This window comes from Carassius auratus, chromosome 33 (assembly GCF_003368295.1).
Source record: "Carassius auratus strain Wakin chromosome 33, ASM336829v1, whole genome shotgun sequence".
Taxonomy (NCBI): Eukaryota; Metazoa; Chordata; class Actinopteri; order Cypriniformes; family Cyprinidae; genus Carassius; species Carassius auratus.
The window spans coordinates 4,808,700-4,831,692 of record NC_039275.1 but is presented as its reverse complement, the minus strand read 5'-3'; the positions used below and the strand labels follow the sequence as shown (position 1 = coordinate 4,831,692).

The window sequence follows — 22,993 nt, the reverse complement described above, 5'->3', positions numbered from 1 at the left end:
AATATGCTGGAAGAGTGCTCATCCTCAGGCCATCCAAGATCAGGATGAGTTTGTTTCTTCATCAGGTTTGGAGAAATGTAGCATTGCATCAGTGTCTCAGCAAACGGATGCTCTGCAGTGAATGGGTGCCGTCAGAATGAGAGTCCTAACAGCTGATAAAAACATCACTAATCCACTCCAGTCCATCAGTGAACATCTGGAGGAGACAAAAACTGTGTGTTTGTAAGAAACAAATCATAATAATGCTTCCTTCCTGCAGTGAAAATGGCGTCTCGTCTAAATCAGGAGAGAAAACTGTAAACAGGTTGTTGCATTTGATTTAAGAAATGAAAGAACAGGTAGAAATGATTTCCTGTGTCTATTTAATCCCATATATTCCTTTAATAAAATAACACTTTGAGATGAGATGCATAAACTCCCATGAATTCCACGCATACGGCGGGAAAAGTGAGCATTAACAGTAGGATACGTTCATATCTATGGGCTCCAGATGTCAGTAATAATTCAACTAATCATTAGAAATGACTCCACAGACTTCATGAGGAATAATCTGAACTTTAGTCTCTCTTCACAACTTCACCATAGATTAGAACTTCATGTTATATCTTGTATTCAAAACTACATGTTTGATATACTTTTAAATTCAGTTAAACTTGTGTTACAAAACAAGGCACTAAAAGTAGCAATTCTTTGAGGTGAAATTTAACGCTAAAATTATGCAAATACAGCAACTAGATGTGTTCATAATAACAATATTTCAGGGCCATATTTCACACCTAAATAAAAACAAAAAATTATATTTTGTGTAAAACAAAATCAAGCCTATTTTAGGAGTAATAACAATGAAGGATTTATATTTTATAGTATTGTTTGTTTTACTGAGTTTAAAAACAACAACAACAACAACACCATTCTGAATATTATTAGTAAAAAAAAAAAGAAATACAGTAATAATACTGCTAATAATTAAAGATAATAATACTGCTAAAAAATTGCTATTGGACAGAATATTATTTCATCATATTACAGTAATGAGAATTAGATTTTATTTGTAACACAATATTGAAAAATAAGGTAGAAAACGTGTAATGTCACAATGCAACATTTTATATATATATATATATATATATATATATATATATATATATATATATATATATATATATATATATATATATATATATTCTTAAAATGGCTTAAATGTTTTATTGAAAAATATTATTTCTTATCTTTCAGATTTCAGATTGATATATGACCTGGATTAATTCATGAAGTCAGCAGTAATGAATGACTCCAGTTGGTTATTCGTTTGTGACTTCCAGTCACTCATTTAGCTGTTTTCATTTACCTCTACTGATTGTCTCTCATACATTTCCCATCATCCCTCCTGAACTGTTCTCATCATCAAACAGTGTGTCTCCAGCTCATCCAGTGAGCAGAAAACATTCACACACTTTCTCTAAAAAGAACTAAACGGTCTCAGCTGAACTTTCCTCTAAAAACAACCTGGCTTTTGAGAGCACATACTATTGGCACCAACGTTTTAATCTGACCAGCAATGACATGTGGGGATGTCAAGAACCTGATTATCAAATACAAACATACACACAAAACAGGCAAACAATACAATATGCAGACTTACACACACTCACACACTCAGTCAGTCAGTCAGACATCTTTCTAGCTGAAGAGCTTGATGAAGCAGCCCTGGCAGTAAGGCTTGTCGTTCTGCTCTTTGAAGGTGCCCTTATTGAGCTGCTTTAGGCAGAAGGCACAGACAAAATGCTCAGGGTGAAACTTCTTGCCCATGGCTGTGATGCAGCGGCCCGTGATGGGTTTCTGACAGCCGGAACACAGCGACCCGCGGCGGGCGTGATAATGAACCTCGCAGTACGGCTGACCGTCGTGCTCGAAGAAACTGCCGTTGATGAAGGGTGTGAAGCACTCCTGAAACACACACACACACACACAACAAAACCACATGACTACTTATAAACAATTGTTTTTATGTTTTGGAAAAAATAAATGCAGCCTTGGTGAGATTTTGATTAAAAAGACAGAAAAAACAATAATATTGTGAAATATTTTTACAATAAGTGTTTTCTATTGTAGAATATTCCAAAATGTAATTTATTCCTGCGATGCAATGCTAAATTTTGAGCATCATTAATCCAGTCTTCAGTGTCACATGATCATTCTATCATGCTGATTTAAAGCTCACATTATTTCTGTTTTTACTGTTTTTTTTAATCAAATGAAAGCAGTAGAAGATACTTCTAGAAACATTAAAGACATTTAAACTATTCCAAACTTCTGACCAACTGTATATTCAAAACTAAAGCAAACGACCACTAAAAAAATGAAAGGTCTTTCAATGTCATACACTAACCCTGCACACAAAACACTCAGGATGCCAGAGGGCACTCAGGGCAGAGATGTAATTCTCCAGGATGGCACGAGCGCAGCCTCCACATTTAGGAGCAAAGAGGTCGAAGTAGTCTTTACGACAGTACGCCTTTCCATCCTTCTCATGAAATCCTAAAAAAAAAAATGGAACAAAGATGTATTTACAACAAGTATGCAATAATAAAAACAAGAGAAAAAAGTTTGGTGGCTTTTGTCTATGTCTGTTAGTTTAAGAGGTCAACAGTGGAAACCAAAAGTTTCATTTTATTACAAATTGTACAGTCAGCAGAGTTTCAGTATTTGTTTTGTCACCCTTTTAGTTTAAAGGGTACCCATTATGTTTTTTTTTTGTTTGTTTTTTTTTAATGCAGATGTTTATGCAAAGTGTGAAACACATGTAAATGTATTCTAGGAAAAATAAAATAACAGACTTGTGAATGAGCAAAATATGGGTAATTGTGGGTACATGTAATGATCGGACTCTTCTGTAAGCATTTACTCACCTTCAGGACCAAAGAACGCCCCACACTGAGCACAGAAAAAGTGCTCAGGATGCCATGTTTGATCTAACGCTGTCACCACTTTCTGTAAGGTTAGAACAATTTAGATTTTTATAATCTGTAGCAAGCTGTCAATTACCACAGGAACTGATTTCCACTTGTGTCTCAAAAATCTAAATGAAAAACACTAATCACTTACAATGGAGGTGACACTAAATTAATACATACAGGCTCACATAATAAACACTGGCTTTTTTCGCACTTAACACAAATCTCTTCAGAATGAAAAATCGTTTGTTCTCACATCCAGTATGGGTCCGTTACAGTAGAAGCAGCGCGGAGAGAATAAATGATGGTAATCTCTCTCGCAGTATGGCTGTCCTTCCCTCTCAAAGAAGTTTCTGGAACCAATCTCTTCCTGGCAGTGCGTGCACACAAAATGCTCTGGATGCCATGTGCGCCCCATGGCAGTTACCACCTGTACAGAAACACACACACATCTTTTGTTTAGATGTGTCCAGATCTGTCTACCTAGACACACAGCATGTAATCTTAACTAAGAATGTCTCTTTTCACTTTTAAATGAAAGCAGTCATGCCAGTTCTTAAAAAGCCAGGGAGTGATACTGCTGAAATTTCCAATTTCAGGTCTATTTCAAATATAGCTTTTCTGGAGAAAGTTCTTGAGTGTGTGGTTCTTGGCCAACTGCAACATCGTCTTCCTATGAACAGTCTTCTGGAAACATTTCAATCCGGGTTTAGGTCTGGACAGACAGTGTTAATGTGATGGTGTGCCTCAAGGGTCAGTCTTGGGTCCTATCTTATTTAGTGTTTATATGCTTCCTCTGAGGCAGATTATCCAGAAGGCTATCACTGTTATCTGGATGACATCCAGATTTATATTAGCCTGCTCTTGCTCCTGCCTCTTCGACTCTCTCTGATTGTTTGATGGAAATTAAGGCATGGATGAAACACAACTTTCTTAAGCTCACTGTTTTAAAAAGGAGATCTTATTTAATTTGTATTCTTACTAATGTTATTAAGTGTAACAGTTTTAACCTCAAATATGAAATATATAGAAAATTCAGCTGCATGTGTTTTGACTTATAGATCTTCAAGCCACCACATTGCTCCTGTGCTTCGGCAACAGCAATGGCTCCCAAGCCAATCATGCATTATTTTAAAATTCTTATTTTGGCTATTAAAGCAGAACATGGGCTGGCTCCAGTTTACATCCATGATTAGGTTACACCATCGATACCCTCTCGTTCTCTTCATTCTGCTGGCTCTCTCTCCTTCATCATCCTCATTGTAATTACAAAAAGTTATAGACTGTATTACCTGTATCTACTAGGAATGCTTCTTCTCTTGACTGTTTTAAGAAACATCTTAAGACTTCTTTTTAGTAAAGCTTTTAATTTGTAACTATTACTGTGATATATATATTTTTTAATATTATATTATATGCTTTGTTTTTATTTCTTATTTAGTTTCTGTAACCGTTGTAGTGCTTTGAGTTTCAGAAAGGTGCATTACAAATAAAATGTATCATTATTATTATTAGCTGAAAGCTAAAATCCTCTGTGTGTTTGTGTTGTAGCTCTTTGGTTCCTCACCTGGCCAACAATGGGTTTGCAGCAGGCGCCACACACTCCCTTAGCAACTGTCTGCACTCCCAGCTTGTGGAGGTCAGACTGAAGATTGCCCAGCATGTTGTCCAGTTTATTAACCTGTGGTTGCGGACCCTTTCCCTGGGACATAATCTACATATAAACAGAACAAAAGATCTAGAATAAAAAAAAAGTCTTCAATGCAAAAAAATGACACACAACCACCTTAAATAAATAAGATCAATAAGATGAAAATGTCTGACGGAACAGAATTGTTATATAATTACTATATTATTATGTTATTTTCTTTCAAGTTACAGTTCTTGATCACGTAAATATAAAATCTGTTGAATTTTTGTCAGTGTCCCACTACATTGAAAAATGTCCCAACTTTCCATTTTTACATTTTTGTCTCCCCATATTTTGCACAAAATTTATGGAATACATCAAAACCGAACTGTGAGTGTATTCAAGATTTTATAATACTACTGACAGCATAATTTAGTACATAATTTAGTAATCCAATCACATTATTCACAGAGCAAATATTAACAAACCTAATCAATACAATGCAGCCTCAAACCGAGTGCTTGTCTCAAACTCTCCCTGGGGCTCATCTAATCTAATCTAATATTTATGACCAGAGTAGGAGGCTGAGCACACACACAAAACATCTCCAAGCTTTCAAGCACACAACATTCAGTTTACAAATCACAAATCCATAGAAGTTTTGTGATTGTTCTAAAAGAGGACAGTAGGACAGAATGACAGCATGTTTGCACCTGCAGTGGAGGGAAGAGTGGGTCATACTCCGTCTGGCAGCCAACTGACACCAGCACTTTGGGTGGTGCCACAGGGGAAAGTGGTGGGGTGGGTGTGGGTTGGGGTGCAGGGTTGGGCTTTGGGGAAGGAGCTGGAACCTCCACAGGTTCAGGGGTCAGGGGCTTGGATGGAACTGGAGGTGGTGTTGGCTGGGGAGGAGGCGTGGGCTCTCTTAGAGGTGGGGAGGGGGCAGGTGGTGGGGGTGGAGGTACAGGGACAGGAGCTAATCTGACCGGAGAGGGGCGCTTTGGTTCTTCAGCAGGGGGAGGGGGGCGAGGGATTAGGGGAGACTGGGGAGGTGGAATCACCTTCCTCTGTGGAAGAGGAGACTCAGGAGGTATGATTATCTAGAGGAAGACACCAATAAGACAGAAGAAGAGAGAGAAAAGATGGAAAGTAGGAATGTAGAAGAAAGAAGCAGGTGATTAAAGAGAAACTTCAATGCAATTAAGCAAAAGTATTTTACAGGAATTGAATCGAAACAGAATTTGCTGAATCTGTAGATCCTTCCCGTCTACCTTATCCACCTCCCTGTTGTGGTCTTCCCGTGAGCGCTTGGGGTTGGACATGACAATGACGCCTTCTGTGAGCCAATCATCTGGCTGCTGCTTTTTTGGACGATCCTTATGGGCAATTCCCAGCTTGCCTTGCAGTTCCTCAATGAGCCGGTCCTGGGAGTTGCTCTTGTGGAAAATCAGGGGGCCCATCTTCCTACGTATCAGGCCGTCTCGGTACATGGGGTGGACGTTTTGAATCTCCTTGGTACGTCTAATAACTGATTTGATCTGGGAGCAGTACAAACTCCTTGAGATGCCACATGCCTCAAGAATGGTTTGTCCAAAGAAACCAATAAAGACAAGCAGGGATCTAGGGAAGCATTCAGATGCAATTCAGGTGCAAAATCAGTTAGCATAAAATAGTTAGGAGTTGCATACATGGTGGTGGTTAGCACTGTTTTTTTTAAGGGATAGTTCGTCTTCGGAAAACCGGGAGGCTTTTGTCAGTCCTATAGACTTCCAAGTAAGTTACACTGTCAAGGTCCAGAAAAGTATTGTATTGTAGTAAAAGTACTGACAAAAGCCTCCCGGTTTTCATCCAAAATATCTTAAATTGTGTTCTGAATACGAACGAAGCTTTTACAGGTTTGGAACAACATGGAGGTAAAGTGATTAATGACAAAATTTTATTATGGGGTGGAGTATCCCTTTAAGTTACTGTTAGTTATCAAGTGCACAATGTACCATTGGTACCACCGGTTATCAAGTGCAGACACAGCAACATACAAGTTCTTACAATTACAATTTACCATAAATGGAGTGTAAACTAAACAATTAGAGGAAGAATAACACTGTAATTCAGAGTGAAGATTAACAGTTATGACTTTCAACCATCGGACTAACAGGTTTCATTTAGGCACGTTCAGTTCTGCTCCCGGACAGCCACTTTCCTGCACATTTCCACCTGCACAGTTCAGGTGTGTTTAATTAGGCATAAAGGTGGCTTTCTAGGAGCAAGATTAGACACCATTTATTTAGATGCTGGCTATCAAATCACTGCAAGATTTGTCTGAAATAACTTCAAACCAAATTCCATAGCATTCCAATCAACAAGCATCGCAGTCCTATCCATACGTGTCCAGAGGCTGAGATCCTGTCTATCGTGCCAGCCATATGGAGCATGGGAATGTCCATCTGGGTATCTGGGGTTCCAGGGCAAGATGACGGAGTGAGGGAGTCATCCATCCAGCTTGCCTCAGTCATGGGGGTCAAGGAGCCATCTGGTCCTTCATAAGCCATCTTCAGTTCCATGTCAGCCCAGTCAAGATCACTCCTGCAGTCCGACTGATCCTCCAAGAGCCCATCCCCAACTTCACTCTCTGTGTGAATGTCAGGATAAATGTTGCTGCGATCGGCTGCAACTATTGTCTCCTCGTAAACTTCTGATTGCACTTCTGAAGCAAGCTGAGAGGCAGTTGATGCTGTGATTGGAGCCTCATTCTCAGGCCTGCTGAAGCTCATGGCAAGAAGGTTATCCAAGGCATCATCAAGAGATGGCTCATATGTTGCGGATTCAAGCCAAGTGGGAGGAAGGGGTTTGAGAGAAACAGTTGAATCAGACTTTCCCGATAATGGTTTTGGGCTTGGGGACTTGGGAACCACTACAGATGAAGAAGAGGACAGGATTAGAGGGGTTGAAACAGCTTTGGGAAGAGACAGAGATGGTGATTCAGAGACTGAAGGAAGAGGAGATCTGGGAAGAGATGGCACTGGACTCATAGGTTTTGCTTCAGAGCTAGAGAGATACAGATGAATAGATGCTGGTGTCAACAATGGACTAACTCTTTCATTGGATCTGCTGACCGCTGGGGCACTTGTTGGACTAGGAGACTTGATGATAGGTGAATAGGACTTCAGCCCAGTGTTTGGCAATTTGGCAGAAGGACTTCTCTCCCTGATACTACAAATGTCCCCACCTCCAGATGTGGAAGTCGTGGTTATAGTCTGAGACAGAGCCACTAGAGACTCCACCTGGGAGGAGAGCAGGGAAGCAGAAACCTCAATGGAAGAATCCAAGCCCAGGTCAGGTACTGGAGAACAACGAGGACTGGATGCTACAGGTGGAGACAGTTGAGAGTAAGGCTTTGGGACAACACTCGATGGTTGAGGTGCAGCCCCCGGTTCACCGGAATCCTCCACAATGTGTAGTTCAAAGTTTGAAAGAGGGGAGAGACTTAGATAATATTGGGTAAAATTAGGGGACAGGGATTTGGACACGGCAATTGTAGGGGGAGGGTGGATTTCAGCGACTGTAGTAGTTTGCTCAAACATTAACTCAGAGTTCAGGGAACCCAGTGAACTTGGCTGGAGGACATAAAGGAGGGACAGGGGAAAAAGGAGAAACAGAAGAGATCGACAGATTAAGGAAGGCAGAGAATGAGAAGTAATTAATAAATAACTTTAATGAGAAGTACAGAATAGCTGAGGAAATAACCAAACAGATTGTGGACAGAATGTTGAAGTAATGAGATTAAATTAAAGCTAAAAGACATAGACAAGCAGAAACAGATTTGTAAATAAATAAAGTGGTAAAGTTTGTGATGGTCAGATGAAGACCGGCCAGGGTAGTGTTTCCCAACAGCACCAATGGTCTCAACGATCTGCTTATGATGTTTTTGGGAAACACAGTTCAGATTGTCAAGCTGTAAGTCCTGAAAATAAATCTCCACCCAAACAACATAATTCACCACACATTCCCAGACACAACTCACTTACTTCTTTCCCACTAAAGCCATTCCATGTCACACATGCACACATGCACACATACACACACACTCCCATTGCTCTGCACCTTAAAATCTGACAGGCAGGCCATGAGCTCATCCAGTTCTCGTGTAGCGGAGGTGGCTGATATTCTGCCCTGCTGCTCGGAAGCTGTGTCCACCTGTCCGTCCGTCAATTCTCTCGTCAGAGCACAGGGGTTTGGCCTGTTTACGCACATTACATTATTCCATTAAAACCCACCATTTAAATCCATGTTTCTCCATCTAGAGTTGAGAGTGGTCTTACGTTTGGGAAGGCACAGAGCTCTCCAACTCATTTAGAATACTTTCTACAGTGGAACGGCCATCTTCTGTGCCCTTCGTACCATTCCTCTGAGGCTTGTCCTGGGCTGCCGGTGTCAGTGCGATGCCTGGTTGGGCTCCATTTTCCTGGATATAGTGGGCAACACTGCAGGGCGGCAATGGAGGTGCTGCATCTTCTACAGAGAGTTAGTTTCAAAGTGCCATTACTTGTTTTTTTATATATAATCAAAGCAATATATTCATGCATGGTAATAAATTTGTTGGAATGCCTTAAGTGTGTCTTCATGTTTACCTGTTGTGGAGTAAGATGGGGCATTTTGCTGTACAGCATTGAGTTCCAGAAGAAGGCGGTCCAGTTCAGACAAGTTGCTGCCCAGGGCAGAAGTCATAGCTGCGGCCGAAGAGTCTGAACGCTTCTGCTTGTTAGGAAAACTAGACCAATAGAAGTGGTCCATTTAAGGTTTCATGGGTCAAAGGAAGGGATATTATAATGACTCACATCATAGAATGACAAATATCTAATACCTGTCTATTTACTTGGCCAATATCAGTATTAGTTCATCAGTCTTATATCAGTCAGTTCTTATCTGTGATACTGTAACTCACCTATAAACATGGTCTTCTTCTGTATGCGAGGCTGGTGGACTGCTGTCCCGAGATAACGTGCTTTTATGACCAGAGCCCAGAGACTGAGTTTCAACAAGAAAACCAAAATCCATAACTTTTATGCAAATCTATATTGCAAATGTAATGCATCACTAACTCTTTACTGGCGTGCCACAGTACAAAAGTGTTCATGTTAATCATTTTTCATATTGCTGGTTTATTTCAGTAATTTTTCAAATTGTAATGAATTATTTTTTTCTTTAACATTTTCTTTACTTAGTACAGGGTTTCATAAACTAGGGTTTCTAGGGAACTGTATTGGGTTTGTGAGTTTATGAAAAGAAAATCATTATGTTTTGTAAAAAAAATTAAATAATAATTACATATAAAATGTAAAAAAAAAAAAATGCTATATTTCAGCTGTTGTCCAGCATGTCAGGTGACCATTATCCATAAAATCGGTCCTTTTTAATCAGAGGAACATGAACAATTGTTGAATTACTGAAACATTAAATCAAAATCTCAGGGGAACTTCAAGTAAATATTTAAGGTGAAAATGGCTCAGCTGACAAAAAAATGTGGGCAACCTTGACTTAATACAACAGTTTTGGTATTGTGTTGGGTCACCACTTAATGCTCAATATAAAATCTGAGTACTAAGCAAAATCATTTGTGAATCCAAGATAAAGTACAGAACTATCAAACTTTAGTTACAAAATATGTATTTTGTACATATTAGCAAACCCATTAGCAATGACAAGACACAGGGAGGTGATATGGACATTACATATGACTAACTATTTTGGAAAGTCCTAAGATAGTTTGTGCTGAACCTGTTGTGAGGAGTGTTGGGAGTCCTTCTGCGGGGACAGCGATCCGTTTAGGGCCTCCGCTGAGGGAGGAGGGGGCAGGGGCGGAGGAGGAGATTCATCCTGGAAGAGGTGTCCACCAGTGGGAAAGGAATATGGCGTCTCCTCGGGTAGAAACACTGGGCACTTGGAGATATGGGCTGTGGAAGACTCAAGATCTGCAAGCAATGCGTCTGTGCAAAAAGAAGAAACACATTTTTATTGCACTTTTCCTCAAGTTACTTCAAGAAAAGAATAAACTCTTTTCAAAGTTAGTCAGGTTTTGTTTTGCATGACCTTTGCAGCTCTCCCTCTGACTATCATAATATAAAATCTGTTTTGCTGTCAATATTACATCAAACTCATTTGTTTCAAAGAAAACTTTCCCTTTAAAGTAAAACTTACAAATACACTCATTATAAAAATAAAAAAAACTGTGGTCAATTTTTTTTATATATCTTATGCTTCCCAAAATACAATAGAAACAGTTTATATGGTTGAGAAATATTATCATGACACAATTTATATTCCAATATTATCTGACGAATAAAGTAAAAAATATATAATAAATATAATAATAATTTGTCAATTTTATTTGAAACAGAAATCGTTTGTAAAATTATTTATTTAATATCACTTTTTATCAATTTAATATATCCTTGGTGAATAAAAGTATTAATTTCTAAAGATTCATTTAAAAAAAAAAAAATCTTTGAATGGTACTCTATGTTTGCGAAGGACTAAAATAATTTTCCATAATAAAAAACTCTAATGCAGCTATAGACATAATCAAAGAGTAAAGTCTCAAAGAACAACAGGCATAAAAATAAGATTAATTTGCATGATATTCCTCTCCGGCAGAGAGAGAGAGTGAGTGTCTCCAAACACAGATATGATGTTTGCTTGTCTGAGTCGGTCAGGCATTCCAGTCTTTCGAAGCATCCTCATTCATGTTACTAAATACAGTCCTGATGCAGCTGTAAGCGCCAGAACCAAAGACCCTCCCACAGGGGCTTTCATCACAGAAACTAAACAGAAAACTGCTTCAGTTCAGTTCAAATACACAAGAGGGGATATAGGTAGTCCACTTTTTGCATTACATCACACAACTGTCCTTAACTATGACATTATTCAACTCGGTTCTGTCGTTGTCTCTGGGTCGTGTCAGCTGGCAGATAAACGCCTGCTGTGACGGACCGCAGATACCTTGTCAACACATCCGTCACACTGAGCTTATGTCACCGTACTCGTTCTGATCCTGCAGTAAGAGTTGAGCTATGAACACAATCTGCCTCTCAGGAACAGACCCTTCAATACGAGGAACTGTGACAGAATTACACCTGTTCAGTCCACTACTGTAGGGATGAGATGCATAAATACGTTTAAATCATCCAACATCGAGCAGAAAACTACAGTCCGGTCTGCAAATGCTGTTGTTGCTTTGTTGAGTTTAACAGGAGCAATTAAGTGTTGAATCTTGACACCGTTGTGCCCAGTTTTAGTATAGACTGGTTGTCTACAGTTGCCACATGTCACAGTACGACCCATTAAAGACAGAGATCAGTCGCTGTGCATTTAATGTTTTACAATGTCTTTGAATGGGACCAATCTAATCATACTTTAAATATGGCTTTGGTAGAATTTTTCATTTCAGGTTTTACTAAATGGAAAAAATGTGGAAACAATTTTCACTCATAAAATTGCTAGTAAATACCACAAAAATGAAATTCAAACACCATGAATTAAACAAGACAGAAATAGTATTTTCATTTAAACCTACTTCAAAAACCTACTTCAAGTTTTTAAAGGTTTTATTTAGTGTCCAAAAATATTTTAAATGGTGTAATAATACCAGTATTACTTATTATTTTATACATTTAAACCTAGCAGTTTAATTGCTATTAATTGGTGTTGAAACAATCTACTTTTATTTACTCATTTATTATATAAATAATTGTATTCAATAATTATTTATGAAATCACTGGTTAATTCAACAAATAATTACAATAAAACAGAAAGCAACACAATTACTGAAATTATATTTGCTTATAAAAAGTGCAATATTTACAGCTGAATGAAAAATTATTTGAAAGTGAAAGTAAAATGAAAGTGTGGAAATGATAGTAGATCGTGCACTGATGTTATAATAATTTTAATTATATGGTTTCCATCCATCATATTTAGAATAAAATACATAATAATTCAATGAGATCATCCTTTATTTCCACAGTATTTTACTCACTTAATATGCAAAAATAAGCATTATTTAATCTTTGGGTTGAACTATTTTGTTATACAGTGTTACACTTTTACAATTAGACATTCTGTTGCAGCTTCATGTCAACTAACTCTCATTAGAGTATTAGCAAATTGACATTGCTTCACAAGCTTATTTAATCATATTTAATTATTCAACACTCAAATAAAAAGAGTTACATACAATATTTAAACAGCATATTTTTTATCAAAATTTTTTAGAAATGTAAATTTTATAAACACATTATTTAATCAAACGCTCTTAATAATTATAACTCAAATAAAAAAACGAGTTATAAAGCGTTGATTAATGAAGACATAAAACAAAGATATCACAAGCAGGTTAAGAAATGAAAAATAATAAATAATTACACCACATTAAAGTATTTATAATAGTTAAAAAAAATAACTCTACTAGAAAATTGATAGATAAAAAATTTGACTAGTTAAAGAGCAAAAAAGTTTTCCAAAAGTTGAACCACCCTTCTGTGTTTTAGCTATAATGTGCATTAGAACAAAAGGCCCAGAGGTGTAAGTGCAGAGACAGGATATCCTGAACACCACATGGCTATCCTGTTTTGGGAGTTGCCAGGTTTGTAAAAGCAGAAAAAAGAAAAATGAAGGATTGTTGGTGAATGTTAGCTCTCTACAAGACTGCAAGCTGGCTCCAAGTGTTAAATGTCAATGCCACAGCTTCACTGACTTCACCAACGTGTGTCAGTATTGAGTCAGGATCTGTGATGAGATTAAGAAAGCAAACGGGTGTGAAGCCGAACTTCTGCTTTTTTTAGGGTTACTGAATGTCATACTGGAATATTTTTGGGTTAAACAACTCTGAGACGCAGCAAAATACTAATTTTAACATGTAACTCAGTTTGTGAAAAACAAGCAACAACAAAAATTAAACAACATATACACTACAATACAAAAGTTTAGGGGCGGGAAGATAAAAAAAAAGTTTTAGTCTCTTCTGCGCATCAGGGATGCATTTATTTGATCAAAGATACAATAAGTACTACTGTGAAATATTACTACAATTTAAAAATTTTTCTTAGTATACATATTGTAAAAACAAAAATATGAACTGCTGTATTTTCAGCATCATTCCTCCAGTCTTCAGTGTAACATGATCTTCAGAAATCATAATAATATGATGATTTGCTGCTCAAGAAACATTTCTGATTATCATCAATGTTGAACATTTTTGTGGAAACTGTGACATTTTTCCCGATTTTTTTATGAAAAAAAAAAAAAAAACTCCTGAAGAACTGTTTTTATTTAAATCTTTTGTAACATTGTAAATGTATTTAATGTCACTTTTTAAATTGAATGTGTCCTTGCTGAATAAAAGTCTAGATCTCTTTCTTCATGTCATGTGAAAAAACGCTGCATGTTAAACATGTTACAAACTAGCTACAGCATTAAGCTGATTCAATAATGGAAGTCACTTATTTATTACTTTTATAGTTTCATTCTTCTGCATAGCGGAGTATATAACATCAACATCAGCAGAGAGAGGTTTATAAAAAGCAACTGAAGAAACCGAATCTGAAAAGGTGTGACACTAACAAGGAACACACAGAATAAGTCCTTTTTCATTGTATTATTCATAAATGAGGCAGTTTCCCACTTTATCGCTTTCCTACTTAGACTCCGAGCAAAGAATTCCACACATTCCATCAGAGAGCTGCCAAAGAAACACTATAGAGGATGGAGAGAGAGAGCGAGAGAGAGAGAGAGAGAGAGGGAGGGAGGACAGGCAGGGGGCGTGTGGGCTGAACTGTGACACAGCGAGAGGAATGTAGCGCTCGCAGCCTCACAATGACTGGTGTTTATTCCACTGGAACGATCCCACCCACCTATATTTAAAAATACCAGAAACCGTGAACGCACTACAGTCCCACCGCAAGATCTCCAGTCCATGATGTCACTGTCAGACTGGATTAAACACCGACAGATTGCCAACCAAACTCCTCCCATCGTACGCTGCACACTTTTAACATACAGAATTTGAAAGCATCATTTGTGCGCAAGCAGCGTAATCATATTGCTTTCTGAGATGCCTCATTTTAGCCTGTCCTCTGAGAAGGCAATCCCAGAATGCACCTTGACAAACTAAGTGGCTGGTTATATATGGGTCAAAGACAAAACGGGTTTTGAAGCATCAAAACAAAGTAAAGTTTTTACCCATCTTTGCCGCTATCCTTCAAACCACTAGGTTTTAAAGTGCCTCACTATGCCATTGTTAAGCTTCCTAATATTGTTTTGGGAGTCTCCTACAGTAGGGTTACATGCATGCAAGAACAAAAAAATGCTTTTGTTTCTTAAAACATGCATTGATCACGTAATTTTCCAGTGATTCTCGAATCATTCATTCGAAGCAGTTCTAGATTCAGTTGCTGTTAACCCCGCCTTTCTGTGTGGTTACTCTGCTCTGATTGGTCAGATGCCCAGTCTGTTGTGATTGGCCCACCGTGTCCAGCTCATGTCAGAAATGATACTCCTATTACCACAGTTTCTGTATTATGAACGCTCGATTGAAAATATAAACATCTATAATTTATCATATTTACTGGTTGTGATCAGTGGAGTCAGCTGAGCCAAATAAACCGGACACTGATTCATCTCTCAAGAGCAAGGTTTGTGAATCCGTGTTGAACTCCTCGAGATTCGAGAAACGGTCATCAGTAAAATGAAGTGTTTGTAGACGGGGTTAAATTGTCCTCAGCCAACTAGTGTGGAACATAGACAGGGATTATGCAAATGTGGATTCGAATTACTAACGACTTGTTTAGGATGTTCAGATATAATACTTTATTTTGGGAGACAATAACAATGACTGAGCTTTTGTCTTCTCCAGATGTTAACGGATGAACTGGAGTGCTGTGGATTATTATTATGTTTTTACCAGCTGTTTGGACTCTCATTCTGACGGCACCCATTCACTGCAGAGCATCATCATCCAGAGGCAATGCTACATTTCTCCAAATCAATACACTATTCCTATGAGTCGTGGTCAACTCTGCCTGTTTACAACTGGAGACCTCACCAAAGGAAACTCTATACCATCTAACCAACTTACTCTGATATTTATAACAGAGAGGCAAGAGGTGGGGTGTGAGGGGGCCAAAATAAAAGCTCTTCCCAATGGCACTTCAAGCCAAGCAGACTGGGGGTCCCGTGTCTATTCTGGACACATACATCTACGCAGAAGTGAGAACAACCAACGACTTGTCGCGGACACTTAGATCTGATTGGATGGTTATTTAGATAAGCTGTAGCTGACTCATTATTCACCGTGTTAAACCTGGTAAGAGACCCACGGAGACCACAAATACTGGGACGAGAGCATATTAAATTACTTATAATATGAGTACTTTTTACAATTATTACAAATCAACTTGTGGTCCAATTAAATTATATTTTTCCTCTGCTTAATTTGAGTTTACAAACTTTGAGCATCAATTTCTTTGGGCATTTTTATTAAATCAATGTCACAATCCAATTTGCATTTATTTAAAGTTTTATCTGGTTAATTATTGAGTTTACCGACTTTGCATATTACATTTATCTGTGCACGTAATTTAATTAAATTACGTGTATAATTATATTTAAAAAAACTATTAATCAATATCACAATCCGATTACAGTTGATTAACAGATGTTCTCCCCTATTAGTTAATGAGTTTGATGACTTTGAATCTCAAATTTATTTGTGCATTTTTATTCAATAACTTATAATTATGAGCACATTTAAAAATAATAATCAATGACAAATCTAAATAACTGTGAATTGTTAAAATATAAATATAGCTTCAAAACAAGCAAATATTAACTAATAAAGAGGAACAAAGAAACACATTACAAACAATAAGTGCTTTCAGCATTCACATTCTGAGAGTAACTGAAACCATCCCTAATATATATTTTTTGCTTGTTTCCAGTTCAAATATCCAAAAATCCTTGAAACAAGATAAAATGACTTGATATTAAGACTTGCTTTCATAAACCGTATCTTGAATATGAGTGTATTTTGTCTAGCAGATTCATCATCATGTTTGAAGTATAAACAAGTTAAAAAGCAAGACAAAACACACTTTATTAAAGAAACAATCTCTGAAAAGAAGTCTTATATCTTTTGCAGTGCATCCCAAGTTATCATGTTCTGGGGATTTGTAATTCTAGTGATTACTTTTCAGGATTTGCATTGGTTTTAAGGATGTAAACATTACAAAATGTCCTAATGTTGCATGCTTTTCAATAACTGCATGAAAGCATTATCATTTTTTGTTCACGCCACTGGTTATCCGTACATCCCTGTGTGTCTCAAACACTCCTCTGATGACTCCGATGAGTCCAGTGCAACATTTAGACAGGGAGTGTCTCCCAAATCCACTCATGTGGGAGGAATTCTGCTGTAACTATGAGTTCTGGAACATCCAAGGCCTTCAGGAAAACAATCAGCGCAGTGTGTCAGGACAGACGCCTGCCAAGGAGGGAGAGGGAGAGAGGGAGGGGGCACTGAAAACCACTTCGAACAAAATACAGAAAGAAAAGGCCAACATGTCCGAGCGTTTTCATCTGAATCACCTCAGAACAGCAGGCAAGCACATGGCAAAGCCTCACCGTCGCTCCATGAGCGTAATTGAAAACAGGAAGGCCAATACTCTAAAAATGACACAATAATGAGTCAGAAGACTATCTGCTGGTATAACCGCTAACTTTAATGAGCTAATCTTCAAGTATTCTGTGTGTTATACTTCATGGAGCTCATAAAAGGCCTTCGTTTCAGATGTGTGTGTGATGTGTGTTTGACCTGCACTTCTCAACAATCTGAGGGTATAAGTCCCTAAAAATGCTTTTGATTAGGACTGACACTAACTGAAGAGAGAAAACTGAAAATAGAAAATGTTTTCAAACAACCAAATATGATGGTCAGTGATCTCAAACTTAATGCAGTGAAAGATTATAAGATTCTGTAATGAAAAAAATTTATTTTTCTAGAACAAGGTTCCAAACAACTTTGGTAAAAACCTAACACACAACAAGAGACTCATACAGGTTTGAAGTGAGATGAGGGTGAGTAAATGAAGGAGACAGGATGTTGATTAGTGTTCAAGGACACACCAACACCTCTCGGACTCATCTCAGAAACTCTGAACTTCTTGAGTGGGTCTAAAACAAAAGCCACTTCCTTCTCTAGGGTTTCCTGAGGAAGTGAGACAAGACCCTGAAACCTGGGTCTGAGGGCAACTTTGGCCATGGAGGAGTATGTGTGTGTGTGAGAGTGTGTGTTGAGAAGGGAGAATTTAGTCTGTGTCTGGGGCTCTGCCATGTCATTTTTCTATTCCTCCTTTTTCGAAAATAGTAACAAACCCTTTGTAGTGCACAGACAGAGAAAAAGCTGTGCAACAAAATCAAAGCCGATCAGATGTGTGAACGTGTTCTGAAGAATCACAATGATTTTTTAAAGAACAAATGTTTTAAAGCAATTAATACTTTTATTCAGCAAGTAAAGAAAACAAATCTGATTTCTGCTGTTCTTTAACCTTCTATATATCAAAGAGACTTGAAAAAAATCCTGGTTTCCACGAAAATACGAAGCAGAACGACTGTTTTAAAAATGGATGATAAACAGAAATGTTTCTTGAGCAGCAAATCATCATATTATAATGATTTCTGAAGATCATGTGACACTGAAGACTGGAGGAATGATGCTGAAAATACAGCTGTGCATCACAGGAATAAATTATATTTTACAATCTATTGACATAGAACACGTTTATTTGAAATTGCGATAATATTTCATAATTTTAGAGTTTTTTCCTCTATTTTTTTTCAATCAAGTGCAGCCTCGGTGAGCAGAAGAGTCTCTTTCATAAACATTAACAGATCTTACTGACCTCTTTCAAAACTTTTTTTGTGTTTCATAACTCTACATACAGCATGCTTGTATTTTTTTTTTCTTGATCAGACAATATCTGATGCTTCTCAGCTCATGCAATGATTCTCTTCGGTCCACGTTTGATATTTAACACATGAGGAATGAGATTTTGATGCCACAGAAATTAAACAGCTGATCAAATGTGGTGACGCATATAATGTTTGTGCCCAATTAGGACAGAATTCCAATCTAAACAGATAAGATTGCTTTATATATCTTCAAAAAAACACAGTCTGTGTTACGTTGTCCACTAGAAATGTAAAAGAGCGTCTGATCCAGCATTAGTGTTTCAGCAGGCTGTGGTTGAGTGGGCCAAAGCCAAATTCTTACACAGACAAATCAGCATTGTTCTGCCGTTCCCCACAAATTACTACCTCCACGACTCGTCCAATGAGGCCCAGATGAGAAACACCATTAACTTGAACAACACGCTCATTGTGCACCTGTGTGTTATGACCACAACAGCCTCTTTAACAGCGAGTGTGTGTGTGTGTGAGCATAAACAGATCTCTGGATCACCACAGGGGAGAATACTGAGCTTTATATGAATTCTGCTCATGCTCAGGGAAGCCGTGTTGGGGTCGGGACGTTAGGAATCACTTCCTCTGGCTCTAATACACTTACACACAAACCCAACATGGAAACACAGAATCCAGTCACAAACACTGAATTTACAGTTTAATGCAGAATGTCATAGAATTTGGATGCATAAATCAAAAGCAGGGCTGTACAGTACACTTAATCAAATCGCCAAATTATTAAAAGCTTTATAAACTCATTAACCCTTGTGTTATGTTGTGGGTCAATTTGACCCGTTTTGATTTTCTAGTTGTTGGAAATACTGGTTAACCTAGGTTTTATTTCTTGATATTTAGTGACTTTTTCTCATTTATCATCATGAACATGCTTGCAAAGTTTCAACATGCTGGTGTTTTTTGACATATACAAACAAAATTACTGTTACGTTCGTGATGTTCGCGGGCCAGCATACTGTTTATTTTCAAATTTTGTCAAAACAAAATATCTTTAAAAATGGTTAAAACACATTTTCATTAAATCATACATTCAGATATATTTTTGGGGGACTATTTGACAAATGTTGATAATAAAAGTTTTCAGTTTGTACCTGAATCTTTGTTGTTTTTCATAGTGTGATTTTTGAGGAATTGTATTGAATCCAATTAGGGTCAATTTGACACGCTCCATAAAGGGTGTACACAGAAATCGAACAGTGCACAAGGGTTAAAATGGAAGAAGTGAAGTATCTGAGAAAAAAAATTAAATGGCCAAATATATTTTGAGGTCATTTGGCCTGATCCGCAGGCTAATTCTTAATCCGAAACACTGATCACCTCTAAGGAAGCTAATAAAGCATTCCACTGTGCAGCTGGTTGGAAAAACTCCTCTCATTTGCCCTTTGACCCTCGAGTGAGTCAGTTCCCTCCCCCAGTCCAAACCGAGGTGCTGGACTTCCCCGTGTGATGCCAACAGCTGAAGAGCAGCATCAGATCCAAACTCAAGCACAAACACACTGACGGCCGGCCGGCACGCACTCGTCTGTCACTCCGGCTCGGGACAGAACACAATCACCTCATTCTCCAGCCGACAGAGACTGGAAACAACATGCAACTGTTGCTCGTATGTCAGAGTCAGCCAGTCATTACTGCAGCACAATCAAGTGATAATGACTAACTAGCTGTGCATTAGCCCACTTATCACATGACAACTTCCGAGACGAACATACATTATCATTTATGCATTTGGCAAAGGCTTTTATCCCAGCGACTGACACTGAATTCAAGCTATGCAGTTCATCAGTTCATGCATTCACTGCATCGAACCTATTACCTTTGAGCAAATGCTGATCTGAGATCAAATTATTTTATAATCTGACTCTGTAGAGACAGCAGAAGCGGAAGGCTGCCCAGATGAGTGCTCTGTTATACAGTGTTGTGCTGAAACTGACCAATCAGAGTGAGAGCCGTGTAATAACAGGCAATGCGTAGTTTGGACAGTAAAATAACTGAGCTTATCTGCCCATGTCTTTTGGCGTTAAAGGAACAGTTTACCTCACCAAGGCTCCAGTCCGTCAATTCATGACTGAGAAAGCTGTGTGTTTGTAAGAAACAAATCAATCATTAAGAGTCTTTCATCCATTGCTTTCTCCAGTGAAAAAGTCATCTCATCTGAATCAGAAGAGAAATCTGTGCAGATCAAGATTTTGATTTGAGAGGAAAACAGGAGAAGGACCTTTTTTTTAACTGAGGAAGCATTATAGATTCTGGCCAGCAGTGGGGTGTGGGTGGCTGTGGGCGGGACCAGTTCATCCCCAAGAGGACACGCCCATCTACATGGAGTTCATTAAAGTTATCATCTGTCCAGCAGTTCACAAAAACAGTAAAAATAAGGCTGTATAGTCTTTCATCTATTATTAATCAATCACTCAAAACAGTTCTATTCCAAGTACAAACAAATCAGCAAACTAGCTTGAAATGAAAAGCTTGACAGGTCTGTGAAAACTCCTCAGTAGGCCCTCACTTTTTCTACACTGAGTATTTAAACATGTTCAAATAAAGCTCCATTTCGAATACATTTTCCAAACAGGCAAAAATACCTGTCAAATGTGCTATTTTAATCACATGTCTTTACAGATGGTATTTTCTCTTTGATTTCTTATGTTTAAATTTTTTAATCTTAGATCAAATCTCTGATTCTGTTCTATTTCTTCTCTTTCCTGTAGCTACAACCTGCAATCATTCTCTGAATGAATGTATAAAGAGAATAATTTATAACAAATGTGCAACACCGATATTCACTTTAAAAATATAAACAACATTTCTTGACTAAAGATGCTTCCCACAGCCCAACACAGTTGCTGGACTCAGTTTGTAACTGTAACAGATTAATGACGCGTTCCGCAGAATGGAACGCGAAGAGTTACATTGTATCTCTGTGACGTCGCGGTCAGTGAACTGTTACTTTGTATCCCTGATATTGTGCGTTAGCTCACTGGCTACTGTAGTTAGCCTCTCTCAGACTCATTTCTCCGCTATGTTTGTGTCTCTCTGTAAACAACATGTGGGAATTTGGGTGTCTTTACCTAGATCGTCCATGTTCGCGCGCTTCCAGAAGTGCTCCGCTCCTGATCCGAGTCTGGAGAACAGTGTGAAAAGCTCGTTTTCAGAAGACACGTCTCTGCTGAAGTTTTTCCTGCTCTTCTAGACGCAGGTCTGTGTGACTGGACCGTACTGGACCCCCTACACATCACAGAACAGAGGAACTCACTCCCCTGCAGCGACCCCTGGCGGCCGAAGAGCGAAACAGCCTCGAGAAACAGCCCAAACTTTCCATTTCACATATTTATGAATAAGTATGTTATCACATAGTAATATTCATGTTATTAAATATACCAGGCTTCAATCTAAATTTTTTAAATGTCGTGTGTAGGTGTAAACCATGTACTTCTTTGGAAAGTAATAAGGATTAATGTTTGAAAATCTCTCATCGACTGTTAAAACTGTCAGCATTTAAAAATGTGACAATGTCAACATTAACATAATAGTCATTTATTTTGTATGTTAATATCCGCCTTGTAAATCTTCCAAACTATAATTTTCAATTTAAAATGAAATATTATTTATTTGCTCCCTTGTAGACACCACATCATGCATCATCATGTGCAGTCATAAGATGCTGTTTTGACTTGATCAGATTCTTATAAACTGGGGTTAAGGTTTAAAGATGTAACTAAATTAATTCAGCTTGATTCAGTTATATAACATTTTATTTTGACTGGAATAAAGCCAGTTAAATTTCATATTTCACCCAAAATCAGTTTATAAAAAGAATATTTAAAAAGATTATAAAATGTATTTTTATTTTAGTTTTTTTTTGCATTTTCATAATTTCCATTTGAAAAGTACTCGAATCATATTTGGAAAAAAAAATACAGTAATGCTGACAGTACAATGTCTTTTTTTCAATACGATAAGAAGGATCATTTCTCTTGGAAGATGCTGAAACGGTTTTGTGGTTAGTGGATCTTGTTGATAATGAATGTAATTCTCCTATACCTGTACAAACTTGCGAATAACTGACCCCATACATGCACTAAACACCGGCTCATTCAAAGACATTGAGAATTAACACAAGTTAGTAAAGAGAAGCGATCCTGAAAATACAGAGATGATTCATTTAATGCACATGTAGTTGTGTAAATGTCCTGCACAAAAAGAACAGATTTAAAAGGACAAATATATATTTTTATTTTAGTTCAGTTCTATAATTAAGTCGCTGCTAAATGAGGAAAGAACAATAATCATGAAATATTATAAAATGAATAACCTGAAAGCCAGAGGAAGCTGATCATGTATCACGTGTATTATCCGTTTTATCATGTCACAAACTGAAAGCATTAA

General features: G+C 37.7%; 1 protein-coding gene across 4 annotated transcripts; it reads right to left on the bottom strand.

Annotated features, from left to right (window-relative positions):
* Window positions 1–136: 136 nt before the first annotated feature.
* On the bottom strand, window positions 137–21,909 carry LOC113052801 (paxillin-like). Of its 4 annotated transcripts, XM_026217259.1 has the most exons (12): window positions 21,676–21,893; window positions 10,360–10,568; window positions 9,527–9,609; window positions 9,213–9,352; window positions 8,904–9,096; window positions 8,686–8,821; window positions 4,522–4,668; window positions 3,211–3,384; window positions 2,910–2,991; window positions 2,390–2,538; window positions 1,643–1,947; window positions 137–196 (listed from the first exon to the last, which is right to left on the bottom strand). In XM_026217259.1, exons 1-11 carry the CDS (start codon window positions 21,686–21,688, stop codon window positions 1,681–1,683), a joined length of 1,593 nt encoding a protein of 530 aa, XP_026073044.1. In that variant the 5' UTR covers window positions 21,689–21,893; the 3' UTR covers window positions 137–196; window positions 1,643–1,680. The 4 variants fall into 4 exon arrangements, with proteins under 4 accessions (XP_026073044.1, XP_026073043.1, XP_026073046.1 ...); XM_026217258.1 differs by lacking the exon at window positions 137–196 and having other exon boundaries at window positions 1,198–1,947; XM_026217261.1 differs by lacking the exons at window positions 137–196; window positions 8,686–8,821; window positions 8,904–9,096; ... (2 more) ...; window positions 10,360–10,568; window positions 21,676–21,893 and adding exons at window positions 5,298–5,684; window positions 5,856–6,322 and having other exon boundaries at window positions 1,198–1,947.
* Between the last annotated feature and the right edge of the window lie 1,084 nt (window positions 21,910–22,993).

Excerpts from the sequence above, each read along its gene's own strand:
- LOC113052801 (XM_026217257.1), bottom strand. Across the intron at positions 9,610-10,359 it reads CCCAACACTCCTCACAACAG|TCTCTGGGCTCTGGTCATAA; the intron begins GTTCAGCACAAA and ends GTTGAAACTCAG. Across the intron at positions 8,199-8,685 it reads CCTGCCTGTCAGATTTTAAG|CCAAGTTCACTGGGTTCCCT; the intron begins GTGCAGAGCAAT and ends TATGTCCTCCAG.